The following is a 20,967-nucleotide window of genomic DNA, read 5'->3' as shown; positions in this document are numbered from 1 at the left end:
TAATTTTCCCCTCAAAACATAGTCTATGACGTTCCCTGAGTCACATGGGGCGCCTGTGCAAAATTTTGTGATTGTAAATGTGATGGTTCGGATTCCTTTAGTGGACATATACACGCACACACACACACACACACACTCACGGAGCTTCATACAGTATATTAGATTATTGAAAAAGAAATTCTGTAATCTTCATTGTATAAGATGCACCCCAAATTTAGAGGGGAAAAAAAAGGTAAATAAAAATATGAGGTCCATCTTATGATTCAGTGGTGTCTTACTGGGGGAGAAGGGGGAGCATCAGCGGTGGTGGAGTGGGGTTACAGAAGGCGGGGACGGTGGTGAAGTAGGGTGATGCTGTGAGCGGTGCGGCAGGTGTCCAAGAAGCTCGCTGCAGGCGCTGTGAGGCAGGAACATACAAAAACTGTCGACGATGCGGGCTTCAAAGAAATGGCGCCTGGAGTCGGTGCGTGTGCAAATCTGCAGATCTCCTTTACACAAGCACTGTATAGTTATCTGACGTATGAAAGAGTAACAACCTCTGTAGTTTTGATTCTGTCAAGCTGTCTTTCAAAAAACCTTTGCACTTTGTCCAATAGTCGTGTTACACTGCTGAAAATGATACAGTCATATTTAAAAGACATTAGGCAGACTGCAAGTGGTTAATAATAATCACCAAACCATATCATGTAGACATTTTTTTTTATCAATCCAATGCATTTAACTTTCAGGTTCCAGGGTGAAGGTTTAAAAAATTGTCCACAATGGTATAGTATTACCGCAGACCAGTAATCTCACTCGTGTAATGATAACCTTCTGCAGAGCTGACAAGTCGAGCACACTGTGATTCTCATAAAAGTCAAGAAACAGTGAACTATGAAGTGAAAATTATAAACCTGCGAGATGCTAAAATTATAAAACATGCCAACAGACAAAGTAAATGACAAGGTATAGAAACACAAACCTGAAAGAATAATAATAAAATAATTGTTAAAAAACTATAACAATGGAATATTATTTTTCAAAAATTAATTTAATACAAAAACAGATGAGATAGATTGTGTAATTATATTTATATGCACAGTGGGGAAAAAGTCATTAGTCAGCCCCCAATTGTGCAAGTTCTCTCCCTTATAAAGAGAGGTCGGCCTGTAATTGACATCATAGGTGACCACAACTATGAGACCAAATGAGAAAACGAATCCAGAAAATCCTCTTGTCTGATTTGGCAAGATTTTTTTTTTTGCAAATTAAGGTGGAAAGTCAGTATATGGTCAATAATAAAAGTTCATCTCAATATTTTGTTATCTATCCTTTGTTGGCAATGACAGAGGTCAAACGTTTTCTATAAGTCTTCACAAGGTTGGCACACACTGTTGGTGGTATGTTATCCAATTCCTCCATGCAAATCTCCTCTAGAGCAGTGATGTTTTGGGCCTGTCGCTGGGCAACACGGACTTTCAACATCCTTTCAAAGGTTTTCTATGCGGTTGAGATCTGGAGACTAGCTAGGCCACTCCTTCGTTGCCCTGGCGATGTGCTTGGGATCACTATCATGCTGAAAGACCCAGCCACGTTTCATCTTCAATGCCCTTGTTGATGGAAGGAGGTTTGCACTCAAAATATTACTATACATGGTCCCATTCATTCTTTCATGTACACGGAACCGTCGTTCTGGTCCCTTTGCAGAGAAACAGCCCCAGAGCATGATGTTGCCACCCCCATGCTTCGAAGTAGGTATGATGTTTTTTGGATGCAACTCATCATTCTGTCTCCTCCGTACATGACGAGTTGTGTTTCTACCAAATAGTTCTACTTTGGTTTCATCAGACCATGTGACATTCTCCCAATATTCTTCTGGATAATCCAAATGCTCTCTAGCAAACTTCAGACAGGCCCGGACATGTACTGGATTAAGCAGGGGAACACGTCTGGTAGTGCAGGATCTGAGTCCCTGGTGGCTTAGTGTGTTACTGATGGTAGCCTTTGTTACGGTGGTCCCAGCTCTATGCAGGTCATTCACTAGGTCCCCCGTGTGGTTCTGGGATTTTTGCTCAGCATTAATGTGATCAGTTTGACCCCACGGGGTGAGATCTTGCGTGGCGCCCGATTGTCAGTGGTCTTAATTGTCTTGCATTTTCTTATTATTGCTTCCACAGTTGATTTCATCACACCAAGCTGCTTGTCTATTGCAGATTCAGTCTTACCAGCCTGGTACAGGGCTACAATTTTGTTTCTGGTGTCCTACGACAGCTCTTTGGTCTTCACCATAGTGGTTTGGACTTCGACTGTTTGAGGTTGTGGTCAGGTGTCTTTTATACTGATAACAAGTTCAAACAGATGCCATTACTACAGGTAATGAGGGGAGGACAGAGGAGCCTCTTAAAGAAGAAGTTACAGGTCTGTGAGAGCCAGAAATCTTGCATGTTTTTAAATGACTAAATAAGTATTTTCCACTATAATTTGCAAAAAAAAAATCTTGCCAAATCAGAGAAGGTGATTTTCTGGATTTGTTTTTTCATTTTGTCTCTCATAGTTGTGGTCACCTATAATGTCAATATATATATATATTATATATATATATATATATTTTTTTTTTAACGTAAAAGTAGACCCAGAAGAAACACGAAGAGAAAAAGCATATGTAGCCTGGATCAGCTATAGACAAACCTGCACAGGTACTAGGTACACCCTTTTAGACGATGGTAAAACATGCACCACTATATTGGGGAAGACCCTAAGCTTTGTTACTCATGTTTGTCATGCCAGTACAAGGGAAAACATGGGGACATGTTTAAAGAAGGGTCTAGCGATAGGGAGAGGCGTCACCCACCACCTCACACCCATTTGTGTCTGATCCCTATACTCCTTAACGTCTCTACACAGGTTCTTCCACTCCATGTGCTGTGATGTGCCTAGGCCCTCGCTCACTCTGAACTTACCCTGCCTAGTGAGTAGAGCAGCAAGACACTAGTCCCACTACTACAATAAGACAATAAAAGGAAGGAAAGATAAACAGATGGGGAAAACCACAACAAATAGCAATCCTTAGTTTCTCTAGCAGGAAACTTCTCAGCTCCAACTAAAATGACATCTCAGCTTCTCTAGACATTGGCTGCTTCAAAGTGGTCAGTATAGGAATTCTATCACCGTCACAGAGTAAAGCCAGGAGTGGGTAAATATAGCAGAAGGGTGTGATGACAAGAAGCTGCATCTGTGAAAAGGCTATGAGTAATCTCAGAAAGAAGGGAAAGTCTTTAACCCTTTCAGCATCAACTGAAAGTAAATCCATTCCAATACAAGACAGAACTTGCAGACCCGACACACTCGTGACAATGTGCCCACATAAACTTGGATCTACCTTGGGAGTTGAAAGCCAGTAAATAACCCACCACCACCCATTCACCCAATGGCTATTCAAGGGCTTACAACAGATGACCTAATGTCCTCAGGATATAGAAGGAAATTTTTACTACCCAAGGACTTTATTTTGTAGACACCCCCCCCCCCCTTGAGAACTCATGCGGCAGCAGTAAGATCATATTTGAGAAGTCACAAGGTAGTCAAAAACACAACATAAGGTAGATGTCCACTATATGCATCTTCCACCTTTATAATAGGACCCTAAGAGCCGATCTGGCCAGCTTGGGAGAGGAGCAGGCAGGCTGCAAAGCATGGAGCCTGTCCGTGCCTCGCACTCCTTGCCTAGATATCTGGCCACTATGGAACTGCAGGGTGGCCAGTAATGGGCAATGAGTAGTAAACTATGAAATTAAAAATCTTCTCTGTTCTTAAGAATGATTTTTAATAAAAGGTAAATTGCAAAGTTGCTTGTTTTTAAAAGCACTTTGCAATGTTACTCATCTACGAACTTGAGACAACCCCTTTAATTTATGATGCTTTTATCATTAGCAGTAATTCTCTGTTTTCTTATCCTCCTTACTGCTAAATTTTAGTTTACAGCTTAGTGGCTGCACCTGTATGTTACCATTATCTCACAATACGCATTACATCACGTACATCCGCGATCCATCCTTTTACTTTTGAGAAGTGTCACCATGTGAATTGCACCTTATCGTAACATTATCTTCTCTGTATCTTGTTCTGCAAGTTCTTTGCTTTTTCCAATTTACAGCTGTTTCACATAGACATGGTTCGGACAAGCTCTTGAAGATTTGTTAAGAGCAGCAGGATTCCAAGTGTTCTCTAAGATATAGGGAATAGCGGAGAGGAGGATCAGGCTGCTACGTGTCCTGCTGTCTCCATTCTGCGCACAATAATGTGCACTAATTAGGTCCATGTGCGAAAATTACCATTATATCGGTATGAAGAACTACTGGAAATAAAATTATGACAACATATAAAAGGCGATAACTAGCTAGAGATGGAGAATTTCCAAGTACACTGAAGTTAATCAAGGATAGGGGTGCTCTGCACATTAAAGGGAACCTGTCACCAGTTTTTTGCCCTATAAGCTACGGCCAGCACCAGTGAGCTCTAATATACAGTACAGTATTCTAACATGCTGTGTATAAGAGCCCAGGCCGCTGTGTAGAACATAAAAAACACTTTATAATACTCACCTAAACCGGTCGCTGCAGTGGATGTGGCTCAAATGGGCGTCTTCGTCCTCCAATGCTGGCGCCTCCTCTTTCGGCCATCTTTGTCCTCCTTCTGAAGCCGCGGTGCATGACGCGTCCACGTTATACACACTCGCCGGTCCCACTACAATACTTTGATCTGCCCTGCTCAGGACCTGAATGCCGGCGAGTGTGTATGATGTCAGACGCGTCATGCACCGCGGCTTCAGAAGGACGACAGAGGCGGCGACAAAGATGGCCAAAAGAAGCGGCGCCGGCACCGGAGGACGAAGACGCCCATTTGACCCACATCCACCGCAGCGACCGGTTTAGGTGAAAATTATAAAGTGTTTTTTATGTTCTACACAGCGGCCTGGTCTCTTATATACATCATGTTAGAATACTGTATATAAGAGCCCAGTGGTGGTGGCCGCAGCTTATAGGGCAAAAAACTGGTGACAGGTTCCCTTTAAGGCAGTGCATAAGGGTCTATGCCAAGAACATATGGTTAGTAACCCCCCAAAAAAAGATTGACCTAAAGCAGACAGTAGTGTACCGCCCCGGGGCTCGGCCGGCTCATCGGTGGGTGGCTCGAGCTCTTCCACGGACCCGGGGGTCACGTTGCTCTGAAAGGGGATTGGCGCTACACGTAGGGATTTCGGTGGGGAGGTCCACGTCCGGAGCCGCGGTGGTTTGCAGGGGGATTTAAGTTCGTGACGCCACCCACGGGTTGTGGTGAATGGATGGACACCACCGCTGCCGTTGACTAGGATCCCGGGGACGGTGTTGCGCAGCTTGGTGTTGACCCCCTCCATGGGTAGGGGGGGATGATGGTCCCGGGGGCCCAAGGGAGGTGCTGAGGCAAGGGGATGGATGTGTGCTGGGGTGCTGGTGCGGTGCGCGGCCCAAAGGCACTCGGGAACTCACTATGATAAAACATGCTGGAGTCCCTGGTAAACCAAACAAGATGATGAACGGTGCCCACAGCCGGCTGCAGCTTCCCCTTAACAGGTTGGTGGTTTCTGCCTTTTTCCTGCACCTCTTTAGTGTAAACGTTGTGACTCTTATGCCTAAGCAACGGTAGTCCACTCCCCGGCTTGCTATGTGTTGGGAGAGCCCTTTTTGCCCACAAACACTGGCCCCTTGGGTCTCTATGCCTTGGCGTTGGCTTTACTCTAATGGTTGGGCTGTTGTCTTCAGTCGGGTCTTGTGTGGGAAAGGTCCTAAAGTCCAGTCCTCAATCAGTTGATTTGACTTAGCCTAGTTGTTTCTGGGCCTCGTACTGGGTCTGAGTACCCCTCCTGGTGCTCCGGTTTCCAATTGGTTCCCCGGTTCGGTACCGGCTGGCCACTGCCCGTCCCCGGTCCCTACGGTTCTACCGGCTGTAATCCCAGCTCCTGCAGGCGGCCACCATCGTCTGCCTCTTTGGTAAAGGTGACTGGGCTTCAACCCAGACACCTAGTGTAGACTTTGGCAGGCCTGAGCACAGGTCTGCCCTTGAAATTGACTCTCCTCACTCCACTGTCAAGACTAAACTCTAACTAACTGTTTTCCCGCCTCCGGGCCTGTGAACTGCCTGGCTCCGCCCCCCTGGTGTGAACATCAAACCCGGAGGGTGGTGACAAAGGTTTGTAGTTTGGCTGCTGTCACCTTTCTAAGGTGAGTGGGTGTGTGTGCATGGGACTACCTGGGACGACCTGACTAGTCCAGGGCGTCACAGTAGTTTAAAGGGACCGATCACCTTTAAGGTTTGGGGCCAAGATGGAACAAACTCAGAGTTACCATAATTAGTCAGTGAGTATTGCTTAAAAGGGTTGTCCGCTCTAAATCCACGACTGCAGACTGGTGAATCTTGACGTTGCGCACACTGTGCACTGTGGGGATTCTCGGGAGTCAGAGCCCACGAGTATGTGATATGTACACTCCCAGACAGAATAGGATGAAATGGGTGCAGTCTCGGTCAATACACTTGCATTGAGCGACCACCATTCCTGGCTTGGATACTACAGAGTCCTCACAGTATACCCAAAGTGAGAACTCAGAAGTCTGCGGTAACATAGTATGGGACATTGTGACTGCAGACTACACATTTTAGACAGGGCAACCCCTTTAAGCTGGTAGCGCCCTGGTTTGGTGGGAAATTTCCCCCACCCATCTGTATCATTAACTGTGGGATAACAAAGCAATGCAAGATCAAAATAGGTATGTTAGGGAATGTGTCAACAGAAAACAACCTATTGTTTAAATTAGGTTTAATGTTAAATATATGTAGATTTTTTCTTTTTACACATCACAATGCATATATTAGAAATCTTACGGTATTCACACCGGTCACTGGAACTGTTCTTGACTTTATATTATGCTCCCTGCTCTTTCATTCAACTCACCTGTACTTTATCAGCAATAAACTGGCTCAGATCCTGCCTTATGCAAAGCAGCATCTAATGAGCGTGTGCGAAGGTGATCGTGAAGGGAGGAGGAGCAGGTCAGCTGTGACATCGCGTATTGCAATTGGTGGATCCTGTTTTATCAGCTGTGTATAGAGGTGTTAACTGTCATTGTAATCCTGCCCGTGATAAGGAGCCTGCTGAAAATTGTTCTATACAGAGCAAGAAGTAGGAGTATTAAGTAGCTCCAGTTGTGAGCGTGAAAATCGCATGTTTTATATTATATATATATACATATATATATATATATATATATATTATATATATACAATGCCTTGTGGAAGTATTCAGCCCCCTTGATTTTTTTTTCAACCTTTTCCAACATTTCAGGCTTCAAACATAAAGATAAAAATTTTAAAGTTATGGTGAAGTCAACAACAAGTGGACACAATTGTGAAGTTGAACGAAATGTATTGCTTATTTTAAACTTTTTTAAAAAATTAAATAACTGAAAATTGGGGCGTGCAATATTATTCATCGCCTTTAAGTTAATACTTTGTAGCGCCACCTTTTGCTGCGATTACAGCTGCAGTCACTTGGGGTATGTGTCTATCAGTTTTGCACATCGAGAGACTGAAATTCTTGCCCATTCTTCCTTTGCAAACAGCTGGAGCTGAGTGAGGTTGGATGGAGGCGTTTGTGAACAGCACTGTTCAGCTCTTTCCACAGATTCTCGATTGGATTCAGGTCTGGACTGTGACTTGGCCATTCTAACACCTGGATACGTTTATTTGTGAACCATTCCATTGTAGATTTTGCTTTATGTTTGGGATCATTGTCTTGTTGGAAGACAAATCTCTGCCCCAGTCTCATGTCTTTTGCAGACTCCAACAGGTTTTCTTCAAGAATGGTCCTGTATTTGGCTCCATCCATCTTCCCATCAATTTTAACCATCTTCCCTGTCCCTGCTGAAGAAAAGCAGGCCCAAACCATGATGCTGCCACCACCATGTTTGACAGTGGGGATGGTGTGTTCAGGGTGATGAGCTGTGTTGCTTTTACGCCAAACATATCGTTTAGCATTGTTCCCAAAAAGGTTCGATTTTGGTTTTATCTGACCAGAGCACCTTCTTGCACATGTTTGGTGTCTCCCAGGTGGCTTGTGGCAAACTGTAAATGACACTTTTTATGTATATCTTTGAGAAATGGCTTTACTCTTGCCACTCCACCATAAAGGTCAGATTTGTGCAGTGTACGACTGATTGTTGTCCTATGGACAGACTCTCCCACCTCAGCTGTAGATCTCTGTGGTTCATCCAGAGTAATCATGGGCCTCTTGGCTGTATCTCTGATCAGTCTTACTGCTTGAGATGAAAGTTTGGATGGACGGCCGGGTCTTGGTAGATTTTCAGTGGTATGATACTCCTTCCATTTCAATATGATCGCTTGCACAGTGCTCCTTGGGATGTTTAAAGTTTTGGAAATCTTTTTGTAACCAAATCCGGCTTTAAACATCTCCACAACAGTATCACGGACCTGCCTGTTGTGTTCCTTGATCTTCATGATGCTCTCTGCGCTTTAAACAGAACCCTGAGACTATCACAGAGCAGGTGCATTTATACGGAGACTTGATTACACACAGGTGGCTTATATTTATCATCATCAGTCATTTAGGACAACATTGAATCATTCAGAGATCCTCAATAAACTTCTGGAGTGAGTTTGCTGCACTGAAAGTAAAGGGGATGAATAATATTGCACGCCCCAATTTTCAGTTATTTATTTTTTTATAAAAGTTTAAAATAAGCAATACATTTCGTTCTACTTCACAATTGGGTCCCATTCTTCACCAAAAAAAATAAATTTTTATCTTCATGTTTGAAGCCTGAAATGTGGGGAAAGGTTGAAAAAAAAATCAAGGGGGCCAAATACTTTCGCAAGGCACTGTATCATATGTATATAGGACTGTGGGGAGTATTGGAAAGATGCCTGGAAAGAACATCGGTAGGCCAAACTAACAGGTCCCATACAGATTCCAGAGCATTACATGTTTAATTTCTTATGTGGCAATCTTGTGACCTCATGCCAAGTGTAGATTAGGAGCGATGTACGTCTACTGGTTCCACCAAGTGGAGTGAACTGAGGATAATAGTGCTAAAATATTAACTGAATAACTAAGGTCCAAAAGATTTTGGAGGCAAAAACCTTTTAACACATTCTTCCAAATGTCGCATCTCACGGGAATCCTATTCCTTGTGAGCAAGAAGATTTGAAAACAGAATATTTAGCTGAATACTTTCCATAGATTGTTGCAGAATATACTTTACAAAGTGGAGGCAGAGCATGATTAAAGGTTAATATAATATGCTACTTCTCAAAAAGTCATGTCTTTCCTTATGGAGATCAAGCCATTAGGGAGTCATTAGGAAATGTCCCAGAACACTGGATGTCTCTGGTTTGTCGTCTAACTCAAGCTCATCATTGAAGAATAAGACTGGAGGCGACTTCAAACTCTGTTCACATTACAGAGTCTGGCAGGTAACCTGATGCTTCTTAGTTGATCAGCCAGAGTCGGGCGTCAACAGTTTAGTGCTCTCTGGTCATCGGTTTAGCAGGAGTTAATCCTTTCTGGCTGCTGGATTGCTGCTGGGGTCACAGGTTGCTGATGTCCTATCACAGCCGCCTCAGCAATATAAAAAATGGTGGAACGTAGCCTCACATGCTGATTATAGCTCTAGCATTTGCTCCAGCAATACCGGTCCTTCAGTGTGGTGATCCAGTTATTGGTGAACAATTGTATACTATTTGGTGCATGGTGGAAATATCCTTTTATTTCCTCCCTGTACTTTGTTTCTCCCTAAACATTTATAGTCTTTTCCCCTTAGTTGCTTGCAGTGAGTTTGAACTTTGGTGTTCCCGTCTGTTGGTTTTTGTTGGGTTTATTTTTCCTGTCCCAGCCCTCACCTAGGGTTGGGAGAGGGGGTGTTAGATTAGGACTACGTTGGAGGTCCATACCTCGACACCATCAGGCGTACCTCTGGGATGAGGGACAGCGTAGTATCCCTAGTCTGAGGGCTAGTCTAGGCACCCCTACTCCTCCTAGTTTTCGTGTCATACCCGTGACAGTTGATTGACAACAAGCTTTATAACAGATTCCAATGACAACTAGCAGAGTTTTGAATGCAGCTCTGGGGTACAAGACGTTTTAAAGATCCAGATGAGTATAATATAACAGAACTTATGAAAGAAAGTAATGATCATGGGGCAAACCTTTTTCTTGACTTAATTTCACTAACGCCATTTAGGAATTCCATAGTAATCCTGTCCCAAACCAAAAATCACGTGTATGGTAAACAGAGTCCAGATAGACTTAAAGTACAACTTTTAGTTAAGAAATCAATAGTACACATAAAAATAAGCAACTTTGTTATATATCTTATAAGTGAAATCTGCTTCTTTCTCCACCTTGATTGATCGTTTATTCTCAAAGTTGAAAAGGTATAAATCTGTATTCAATGAAGACAGAAATTCACACAACTGGGAGAGGAGATGGCAGTTAGTGCTTATAAGATTCTATGGAGAGGGGAAAAGAGAGAAGTTAGAGGCAGACAGACATTTTGCAGCAAGTTCTCCTGAAATGACATCTACACTATCATTTTTTTTTTACCATAGATTCAAAGTGTCGTTTCAGGAGAACTTGCAGCAGAAGTTATTTGTCTCCTTCTAGCTCCTCTCTCCTCCTTTTTTCACGGAATCTTAAAAGCACTAACTGTCATCTTTGATCTCAGCAATGTGAAAGTCTGTATTCACTGTAGGACACTTTGGTTATATTACCAGAGATCCTTCAAAGAAGCAGTTTCCCCTTTAAGAGACAAATTAAATCCTTTGAACTAACTCAGAATCAGGGCTGATAACAGGAGATGAATATACTAATGAGCTGGTAATTAGTACACCTGCACTGCAAGCAGCAATCCCGGCTCATTTTTTAGTAAATATCTCAGTTATCTACAGTATTCTTTTTCAGAATGACTGAGATGGTGTAAGTCAAGTTGTATGACCATTTAATGGTAGATATGTCTTACCCGGCCCATTAGTTTGACCCCAGAGAACAAAAAACAGGGATTTTAAAGGGAATCTGTCACCATGTTTTGCTACCCCATCCGAGACAGAGACCAGCATAATGCAGAGGCATAGTGTTGTGATCTGTGCCAGGCTCAGGCACCGCTGAGCCATTGCATGTATCAGCCTCACTGAGTGTCTCCTATGTGATGTATATACAGATGTCTGTGTCTCCTATGTGATGTATACACATCAGCCTCTGTGAGTGTGATGATCTGTGACAGGTTCAGACACCGCTGAGCCATTGCATGCATCTCTCCCCTGGGTTACAAGTCATGGGAGAGGCTTATTCCAATCTGCCTCTTCTGGGTGGTCAGGCCGCTATATCTTTGTGCTGTTGTTACTGGAACACCGTGAGTGTTTCCTGATTTTTCCTACCTTCCAGCTACCGTCCTGACATGAGCACTCCCCGTACTGTCTGTCTGCCCAGCTTCTCCTGACTTCCCGGTCCCGGCCCATGACTCTCCCGTCCCTGTTTGTACCTCTGATCCCCTGGCCTCTGACTTTACTTTGTTGTACCCGACTTCGGGTCCGCTTCTCCCTTCCGTTATTGGCATTACTTCCTGGTTCCCGACCTTTGGCTAGCACCTGACAACAATTTGCTTCTCCCCTGGTTTTGTCTTGACATCCCGGCACTGCCTCGGTGTACTGACTATTCTATTGTTTTTGCGCCCTCTAATGGGTAGTCTGCTAACTGCATCTAGAAATAGCTTCTCCAGTGTTTGTCAGTGCCCTCACTAGTACAGGGTGACACAGAGATCCTGATTCTACCAATGTGTCAGATACTGGACTACTTTGCTGCCGATTTGATAAAACTCTGTTTCACCTGTAGCAGAACTAGCAGTTCTCTGAATGCTGCGCTCAGTAAAGTGTTGCCCACAACACTGATTGGCAGCTTTCTGTGTACACTATGCATAGGCAAAAGGTTACCAATTAGCGGTGGGGGTGGGATTATACAGAGCTCATGAATATGAAGGATTATATAGCAGCAGGTTTACTAGTCCGCTAATGATAAAATCACTGTTATATCAGTAGTAGGTTATCAAAATTATAGCAAGAAGTGCAATAAGTGACACATCGTTGCAATTAGGGTCTCTGTCTTTATATTATGTTGCTCAGTGGCAAAAACCTGGTGATATATTTCCTTTAAATGACCACACCTAGGGGGTAGATAAAGTGAGTGCAGAAACAGCAGACACAGTGTCATAATGACTACGGGATAGCGGGGGAAAATGGCTCCTAAGCTGCCTCACGCTAGGAGGCCCTATGCTATCCTTAACCTCAGGGACACTCCTAATGGTGGATAGGGCTTAGTCTCCTTCCTGGCCCTGCTCCTGACCGGTCCTGATCTTATTCCCTCTCCCCGTCTTCCAGGGAGGGACTGGACAGGAGTGTGTTGAAAATCACAGAAATAGACAGACAAGGGAAAACCAAAGCGCTATTACTCAGCATGTACACACAGAGGTATAAGACAATAAGAGATTAAGAGGAAAAGAAGAGCAAGGAGGAAACAACAAGACAATAGGTGTAAACTCCACAACTGCTCCAAGCAAAAGCAACACTTTCACCAGAAAGTCTTGGACAACAAACCTCACAGACCAAACACAGGATAACCTATAGCTGGCATGGTTAGAAGATTTCATCCAGCATAAATAGGAGGGGAGCAGGTGTCATTGGCTTCCCTACCACATGTGATCACATGAGACTAACAAGCAGAGTAGCAGAATTAACTCTTGATATCCAGCCTATGAATCAGCACAAAGCAGGTCAACACCTACGTTTGCCTGTTTTGATCCCAGACACCAGAGAATCCATCGGGCGGAGTGTCAGAATCTGCAATGTGAACAGAACCCAACACCTCCATGACAGTAGGCGAAGTTTGTGCAAAACTCCGTGTGACATGGAATCTTGTCGCCATGGGGTTCAAATGGCTTAAACTCCACCAATTTTATAAATGGCACATGGTAAGGGGGCTAGTTCTGCACTGGGGCAGAGGACTCATGTGACGTCTCTGGTGCAGAGTTTGTTTGACTACATCCAACTTTACCCAAATAATAGAGCATCAAACCACAAAACTTTGTAGAAACTGGTGTCTCCCAGAGAAAATGTACTGTGCGGAGGTGATCAGACTGGTTAGCACATTTCACGTTCTGCTTTGCTCCAAGCCTGCCTTCAGGATACAACGGTGTAAACAAATGTAAGGATTGAATGACATTAAAGCTGCCATTGTATTTAATAAATCAGTGTGTCAGCAGGTTGGTTGCATTGAGAATATCAATCCCGGCATTTATGTAAAATGTAGAGGATATGAAAGTGTTGAATCATGCAGACATTGAGCTAGTGAGAAAATCAGTATACAGTACAGAATGTATTTACAACGCTGCAGTATGCAGAATGTGTAATATCTAAGACATTCCTTGTAAACCACTTATCTAGGACTGTAATAGGTGTTATAAGATATCCAAGAACTCACCTCCATGGACATAACCATGCAGAGTGCAATCCGATGGTCCAACTAAATGAATAAGACTGGACTGACTATATCCAACGGTGTATGGCTCTACAAATAACCAAAAACAATGACAAAATTAGACATTTTTCAATAGAACTAGTCGAAGAATTACTACTACGCAGGATAGAATATCTGCCACGTTTTCTAGATACTTTCAATATATGACCAATGACATTCATCAAGTACAATAGTTGTCAATGTCTGCTGCAAGCAACACCTCAAAAACAGCCTGTTGTGGTATTTTTTAAAAACATTGGGGCAAAGTTGTAAGAAGACGAGTGCAAGAAGAAGAAGGGTGCAAAAAGAAGGGTGCAAAAGAAGAAGGGTGCAAAAAGAAGAAGAGTGCAAAAAGAAGAAGGGTGCAAAAAGAAGAAGCGTGCAAAAAGAAGAAGGGTGCAAAAAGAAAAAGGGTGCAAAAAAAGAAGGGTGCAAAAAGAAGGAGGCTGCAAAAAGAAGAAGGGTGCAAAAAGAAGAAGGCTGCAAAAAGAAGGAGGCTGCAAAAAGAAGAATGATGCAAAAAGAAGAAGGGTGCAAAAAGAAGAAGGATGCAAAAAGAAGAAGGGTGCAAAAAGAAGAAGGGTGCAAAAAGAAGGGTGCAAAAAGAAGAAGGATGCAAAAACAAGAAGGCTGCAAAAACAAGAAGGGTGCATAAAGAAGAAGGGTGCAAAAAGAAGAAGGGTGCAAAAAGAAGGGTGCAAAAAGAAGAAGGGTGCAATAAGAAGAAGGGTGCAAAAAGAAGGGTGCAAAAATAAGAAGGGTGCAATAAGAAGAAGGGTGCAAAACAAGAAGGGTGCAAAAAAAGGGTGCAAAAAGAAGAAGGCTGCAAAAAGAAGAATTAGTCACCTAAAAGCCCAAAATGAAGCACACACTTCTGCTGTTAATTTTAAACAACAAGTTGTGGAACATAACCACAACCAAAAAAAAATATTTCACACAATGGAACTATTCCTCCACCCCTGTCCTATGTGTGGGGGAATGGAAAAATAAAAATAGAATTAAAATAATAAAAAATAAAAAGCAGTTTTGGAAAAACTATAAAAAGCAAAAATAAAATAATTGTTCAGTTTATGCTCTCCCATTCACTAGAAGTTTGAATACAATGTCTTTATTTCCATGTTAGAGACAATCTATGCATTATGCAAGTATGGCTAACACTGCAATATCCTTATGGTAAAGCTATTTGAGAGATGCACTATGTGATCTAGACATTTACAAACTGTGTATTCATGGGGTCTTCTTACTAATTTTTGTATTGTAATTTAAACTGTTGGAATCTATGGTTCCATTATGTGCAATCTTCCTTACCGCTATAAATAGCATTCTTTCGAGGTTGTGGTGAGGTTATTGGATATATAGCTTTGGTTATTGGGTATATTCTTACATTATATTTTGGACATTATAAGCTAGATATCCTAACAGTGTGATTTCAGCATTGGGGTTACACATACATTTAGCACGTTATATGTATATTGAATTATGGCTTTAAACAGTGAATTTCTTTACCATATTTTGCATTTCGAATAGTTAGCAAGTACTGTATTCAGCTGGATGCGCCATAAGAATTTGAATTTACCATAGGAGGCAATTATCTGTGAGATTTTTAGAACCTTATATTCATCTGTGTCCCTCTTTGGTGGCTTCTTACTGCTATTTTCTATTTTTTAAAGATTGTTTTGTATATATTTAATAAAATTATATGCACTTTCATTTTTTTTGGGTTGTGGTTATGCAAAAAGAAGAAGGCTGCAAAAAGAAGAAGAAGGGTGCAAGAAGAAGAAGGGTGCAAGAAGAAGAAGGGTGCAAGAAGAAGAAGGGTGGGCATAGAAACTTCAGTGGGATCTAGAAATTCCTTGGTAGCTCCTTAGTTAAATCTGACTATAAGACTTAGGCAGGCTTTCCACGTTGCGACATCGCAAGCCGATGCTGCGATGTCGCACGCGATAGTCCCTGCCCCCGTCGCAGCAGAGATATCTTGTGATTCCTGGCGTAGCGAACATTATCGCTACGCCAGCTTCACATGCACTCACCTGTCCTGCGACGTCGCTCTGGCCGGCGTCCCGCCTCCTTCCTAAGGGGGCGGGTCGTACAACGTCAGAGCGACGTCACACGGCAGGCGGCCAATCAAAGCAGAGGGGCGGAGATGAGCAGGATGTAAACATCCCACCCACCTTCTTCCTTCCGTATAGCCGCCGGCGGCAGGTAAGGTGATGTTCCTCGCTCTTGCGGCTTCACACACAGCAATGTGTGCTGCCACAGGAACGAGGAACAACATCGTACCTGTCGCGGCAGCGTAATTATGAAAAAGTCGGAGCCAACACCAATGATACGATAACGACGCTTTTGCGCTCGTTAATCGTATCATCTAGGATTTACACTACGATGTCGAAAGTGACGCCGGATGTGCGTCACTTTCGATTTGACCCCACCGACATCGCACGTGCGATGTTGCAACGTGCAAAGCCGCCATTAGAGGCACTTTTCACACTACGACATCGCAAGCCGATGCTTGCGATGCCGAGCGCGATAGTCCCCGCCCCCGTCGCAGCTGCGATATCATGGTGATAGCTGGCGTAGCGAACATTATAGCTACGCCAGCTTCACATGCACTCACCTGCCCTGCGACGTCGCTCTGGCCGGCGACCCGCCTCCTTATTAAGGGGGCGGGTCGTGCGGTGTCATAGCGGCGTCACACGGCAGGCGGCCAATAGAAGCGGAGGGGCGGAGATGAGCGGGACGTAAACATCCCACCCACCTCCTTTCTTCCGCATAGCCGGCGTGAGCCGCAGGTAGGAGATGTTCCTCGCTCCTGCGGCTTCACATACAGCGATGTGTGATGCTGCTGGAACGAGGAACATCGTAACATCGGTAATTTCTAAAATATGGAAATGACCGACGCTACACCGATCATACGATTACGACGATTTTGCGCTCGTTAATCGTATCAAAAAGGCTTTAGACACTACGATATCGCCTGCGACGCCGGATGTGCGTCACTTTCAATTTGACCCCACCGACATCGCACCTGCGATGTCGTAGTGTGCAAAGTGCCCCTAAGATCAGTGATCACCGAGAGTGATCGAAAATTGGGGGAATTGAAAAATGGTAGTGGATAATCAAACATGAGCATAAGATTAAGAAAATGAAGAGTAAACACCCTATCATGATGGCAACAGCTCAATTTCACAAAGTTCTCAAAGTAGAGCTTTGGATGTCGTCTAAGGTTTTCTATGGTCTTTTAAAGTTATTTGTTATTGCATATGGGGTCCTTCAATTGGGTCCCAATTCAAAAGTGCAAAGCAAGATGTCTAATTTGGGTTAATGAAAGACCTCTAACGGGGGTGTAAACAGGTACATCTTTACTTGGGGAGAGTGCTAAGCCGGCATAAGACAACTTATAAGCCATGCAATGCTCTTCTTGGAAATTAAATATGGAAATTCTTTTCTCATAGCGGAAATTGAACTCTAGTGCAATTAATTGGAAGTAGCAATCCTACCCGACCTTTTAACAAAACTTGCCATATGACAGGATAAAATCCAAACCAGAATTTCTATTTATAGACACATGTTTTGAGGTGTTGCTACTTCTCAGTGCAAAGCAAGAGATCTGGTTTCACTGATTGAGATATCATGCTTTGCCTTGATGAGGGGCAACACCCCAAAACATATGTCTGTAAATGGTTTTATACCAAGTCCTGTTCTAAAGCTTGTTAAAGAGTCGATATTGATATCATGCTTTGCCTTGATGAGGGGGTAACATCCCGAAACATATTTCTGCAAATTGCTTCTATACCAAGTTATGTTGTAAGGCTTGTTAAAGGGTCAATATTCACTTTTAAAGTTTGCTACTTCCAATAGGTGATACTAGAGTTCTCATCCTCTTCCTCACTGAAGAGGCAATTTGCATATTTATTTTCCCCGAGTAGCATTGCATGGCTTATAAATCTCCTTAATCTGGCTTAGCTTTCTCCACAAGCAGAGATATTATCCCTTAGACTTTCACAGTCAGCACTAATTATGGATAGTATCAGGGTGTGTAGGAGCATACCCCATTGACAAGGAAAATGGTAATACAGTGGAACCTTGGATTACGAGCATAATTGGTTTCGGCAGTGTGCTCTTAAACCAAGTTACTCTTATATCAAAGCGAATTTTCCCATAGGAAATAATTGAAATGCAGACGATTCGTTCCACAACCCAAAAATATTTACTGTATTTATACAAACTTATTACAGTAATACATATAATGTTCTGTATTCATATAAATTATTACAGTACACTAATACAAAATACTGTACAGTAAAAAATCATAAAACAAATTAAACATAACGTTAGCTTACACTAGAATTGTTGGTGTGCGAGAGGTACAATACAAGCAGTGTGCTGCACTGGTTATCATTAAGTACAATACTGTATCCACAAACCCAAATTGATAGAGATGCTATATAGTATATACTGTACTGTACAATGGTATATTGTATACAGTATACAGTACATACTGTACAGAAAGTTACCTCCAGAGCGGGTCAGAGTGCGGTGAAAGGACGGAGCCGGAAGTGTACACGGTGAGTATTTGCTCTTATTGCAAAGCATTGCTCTTAAACCAAGTTACACATTTTTAGAAAGATTTGCTTGTCTTGCAAAACTGTCTCAAACCAAGTTACTCTTAATCCAAGGTTCCACTGTACTCAGTTCTCCATAAATGTACACAAAGAAATGAGGATAAGACATAATGGAAAAGTTTCATTAACTTACTAACATGTTGGGAAAGTTTCCTGAGCAGAACACTGAGTGGTATTAAGGTGATGAGGCCTAAAGTGCGAGGAGTATACAATAAATATCAGATTGATAGCACATACAAACAGTGATGGAAGACCTGGAAGCAGATGGGATCAAAGTTTCGAATTTCCCATTGCAGACTCAAGAGTAAACAACTGCTACTCAACTAGCAACTACCAAATCGGTGGATGTATAACTACTGCAGTTGTGTAGACTAAACACACCTTGGACCCAAAGTGCTGTCCCTGTCTTCTTAGGTGGGCACCAGTCTCAGCCCCGGAGGTCACACATGTAAACACTAATGTCCTACCAGGTGTATCATACCGAATAATGCTGAGCTATACAGTGGTTTGTCCTCATTTGCTGAGTGTTAAGGATTTTGAAGGCACATGGTCTACTCAATGACAGCCTTGGGTGATAGCGGCAGTGGACAAATAAATTGCTAGTTTTCACTCGGAGGAGCTACATGTCAGGCCTGGATTTCATCCTTTATTGGAATTGTCTTCTTTTCATGCTAAGCCTGGCAGCCTAATATCATCAGAGAGCAGCGTTTGATACTGCGTCCGGTTACACGACTATGATTCACCTGAATCAATTAAAGTGCATGCACCGTGGAGAGTGGCGAAGGATGAATCAGGGTTTACGTGGGCAAAGTGACATCACGCCTGAAGTCCCAGGGCACAGATAGAGCTTGTCTGTTGTACTAAGGATTGATCGCTACCAAGCAGAGGAGAGAATTGTCACATTAAATTTGGTAATTTGTAATACAAGGATTTCTGTGCAGGAAGATAATGAGGGAGGAGAGATTTCACTGTAACCAAAGTATTACTGGGATAATCTGCTATCAATATAGTGTAGATAACTGTAAGGAACAACCCTATCTATTAGCATTAGCCAGGACTAGCTTAATGTGTTTCAGAGCTTTTAAAAGGGTTAATCTCAAAGTTTTCCACTATTTATACCACAGGGAATAACTGATGGCTTGGGTCCAAATGGTGGAAATCCAGTTAACTCTAGAGAGCTGCAGTTTGTATGTCGCGAAGGTGCTCAAGCCCGACCTTTGCTTCATTCATGGTCTATGGGCTTGCCAAAACTAGTAGAGCGCTGTTCTTGGCTTTTTCCAACAATCAATGGAGTGAAGGTGTTCTCAGATCCTTGAGGGTCCAACTGCTCGATAGTAATTCCAGATTTAATCCTATCTTAGGAGTAACTATTAAGCTCAGAGTATTGAGTAGACTGACTAGGGTTTCTTGAAGAAACCAGAGTACAGTGGAACCTTGGATTACGAGCATAATTGGTTCCGGGAGTGCGCTCTTAAACCAAGTTACTCTTATATCAAAGCGAATTTTCCCATTAGAAATAATTGAAACACAGACAATTCGTTCCACAACCCAAAAATATTTACTGTATTTATACAAACTTACCACAGTAATACAAAATAATGTACTGTATTCATATAAAATTATTACAGTACACTAATACAAAATACTGTACAGTACAGTAAAAAAAACATATAAAGCAAATTAAACTGCACTTTAGCTTACAATAGAATTGTTGGTGTGCGAGAGGTACAATACAAGTAATGTGCTGCACTGGTTAGCAGAAAGAGTACAATACTGTATCCACAAATGCAAATTAATAGACATACTTTATAGTATATACTGTGCAATGATATACTGTATACAGTACATATGTAGAGAAAGTTACCTCCTCAGCGGGTTAGGGCACGGTGAAAGGACAGAACCAGACGTGTGCACAGTGAGTATTTACTCTTCTTGCAAATCACTGCTCTTAAACCAAGTTACACATTTGTAAAAAGCTTTACTTGTCTTGCAAAACGCTCTCAAACCAAGTTACTCTTAAACCAAGGTTCCACTGTACATGGACCTACAGGTTACCCTCCAACTATAAAGGACATGTCGTCATTCATCTATAACTGCATCGGGATCCTTTATGTTCCTTTTTGGCATATAGATAATATCACTCAAAAGGTCTAAAATATTATTTGTAAATCATCTTGTAAGAATTGGACCTCAGTGCTAAATTATTAGCTACAAAGTCACCATCAAATTGGGGTGGCCATCATGCATGCGGTATTTAAATAATGTTAGATTTGTGGGGTCTACCCAACGTGACCCTTTTGATTTAATGGAATGATGAACTGTACTATTGATAAAGAAGCCCGTGTCGACAAGTCACATTTTCATTTTAGCCTCGTTGTGCTCTATAGGAATAACAAAGGTAGGAAGGCACCAAAATTGTAGTCAATCTGGATTCTGGACGATGACTGAAGTCTGAATAATCTCCAAAAATCCAGGCTTTAGCTTGGCCTCTCAGTAATGAATATACAAGATATATAACTTTGTTGATGAGCAGATACCAATAGAGAATAACCACCAGCTATTCAGCAGACATATGGTCCAGGAAAACACCAAAACACGTAGTGCTGAAAAAAAAAAAGTCATGTTGATAATCATGATTGATAATTATGTGTCTAAGGGTCGGTAGTGTCACAGCTGCTTCTTCCGATTGAGTCTTTCAGTTTCACCAAAGCAGAACTGTAACTAACTGGAACCTTGGTTTCTTCCAAATCTCCA

General features: G+C 42.5%; 1 protein-coding gene across 7 annotated transcripts in view; it reads right to left on the bottom strand.

The window, feature by feature from the left end:
- ACOT7 (acyl-CoA thioesterase 7) overlaps nt 1-20,967 on the bottom strand; it is a 342,748-nt gene that overhangs the window by 90,870 nt on the left and 230,911 nt on the right. For all 7 annotated transcript variants that reach the window (XM_075328840.1, XM_075328837.1, XM_075328835.1 and 4 more), the window contains one exon: nt 13,556-13,642. In XM_075328840.1, the coding sequence (XP_075184955.1) occupies nt 13,556-13,642 (87 nt within the window). The remainder of the gene's footprint in view (nt 1-13,555; nt 13,643-20,967) is intronic.

The sequence above is a fragment of the Anomaloglossus baeobatrachus genome, chromosome 11 (assembly GCF_048569485.1).
Source record: "Anomaloglossus baeobatrachus isolate aAnoBae1 chromosome 11, aAnoBae1.hap1, whole genome shotgun sequence".
NCBI lineage: Eukaryota > Metazoa > Chordata > Amphibia > Anura > Aromobatidae > Anomaloglossus > Anomaloglossus baeobatrachus.
Note: the sequence above shows the minus strand (reverse complement) of the source record. Positions and strands in the feature narration are given on the sequence as shown.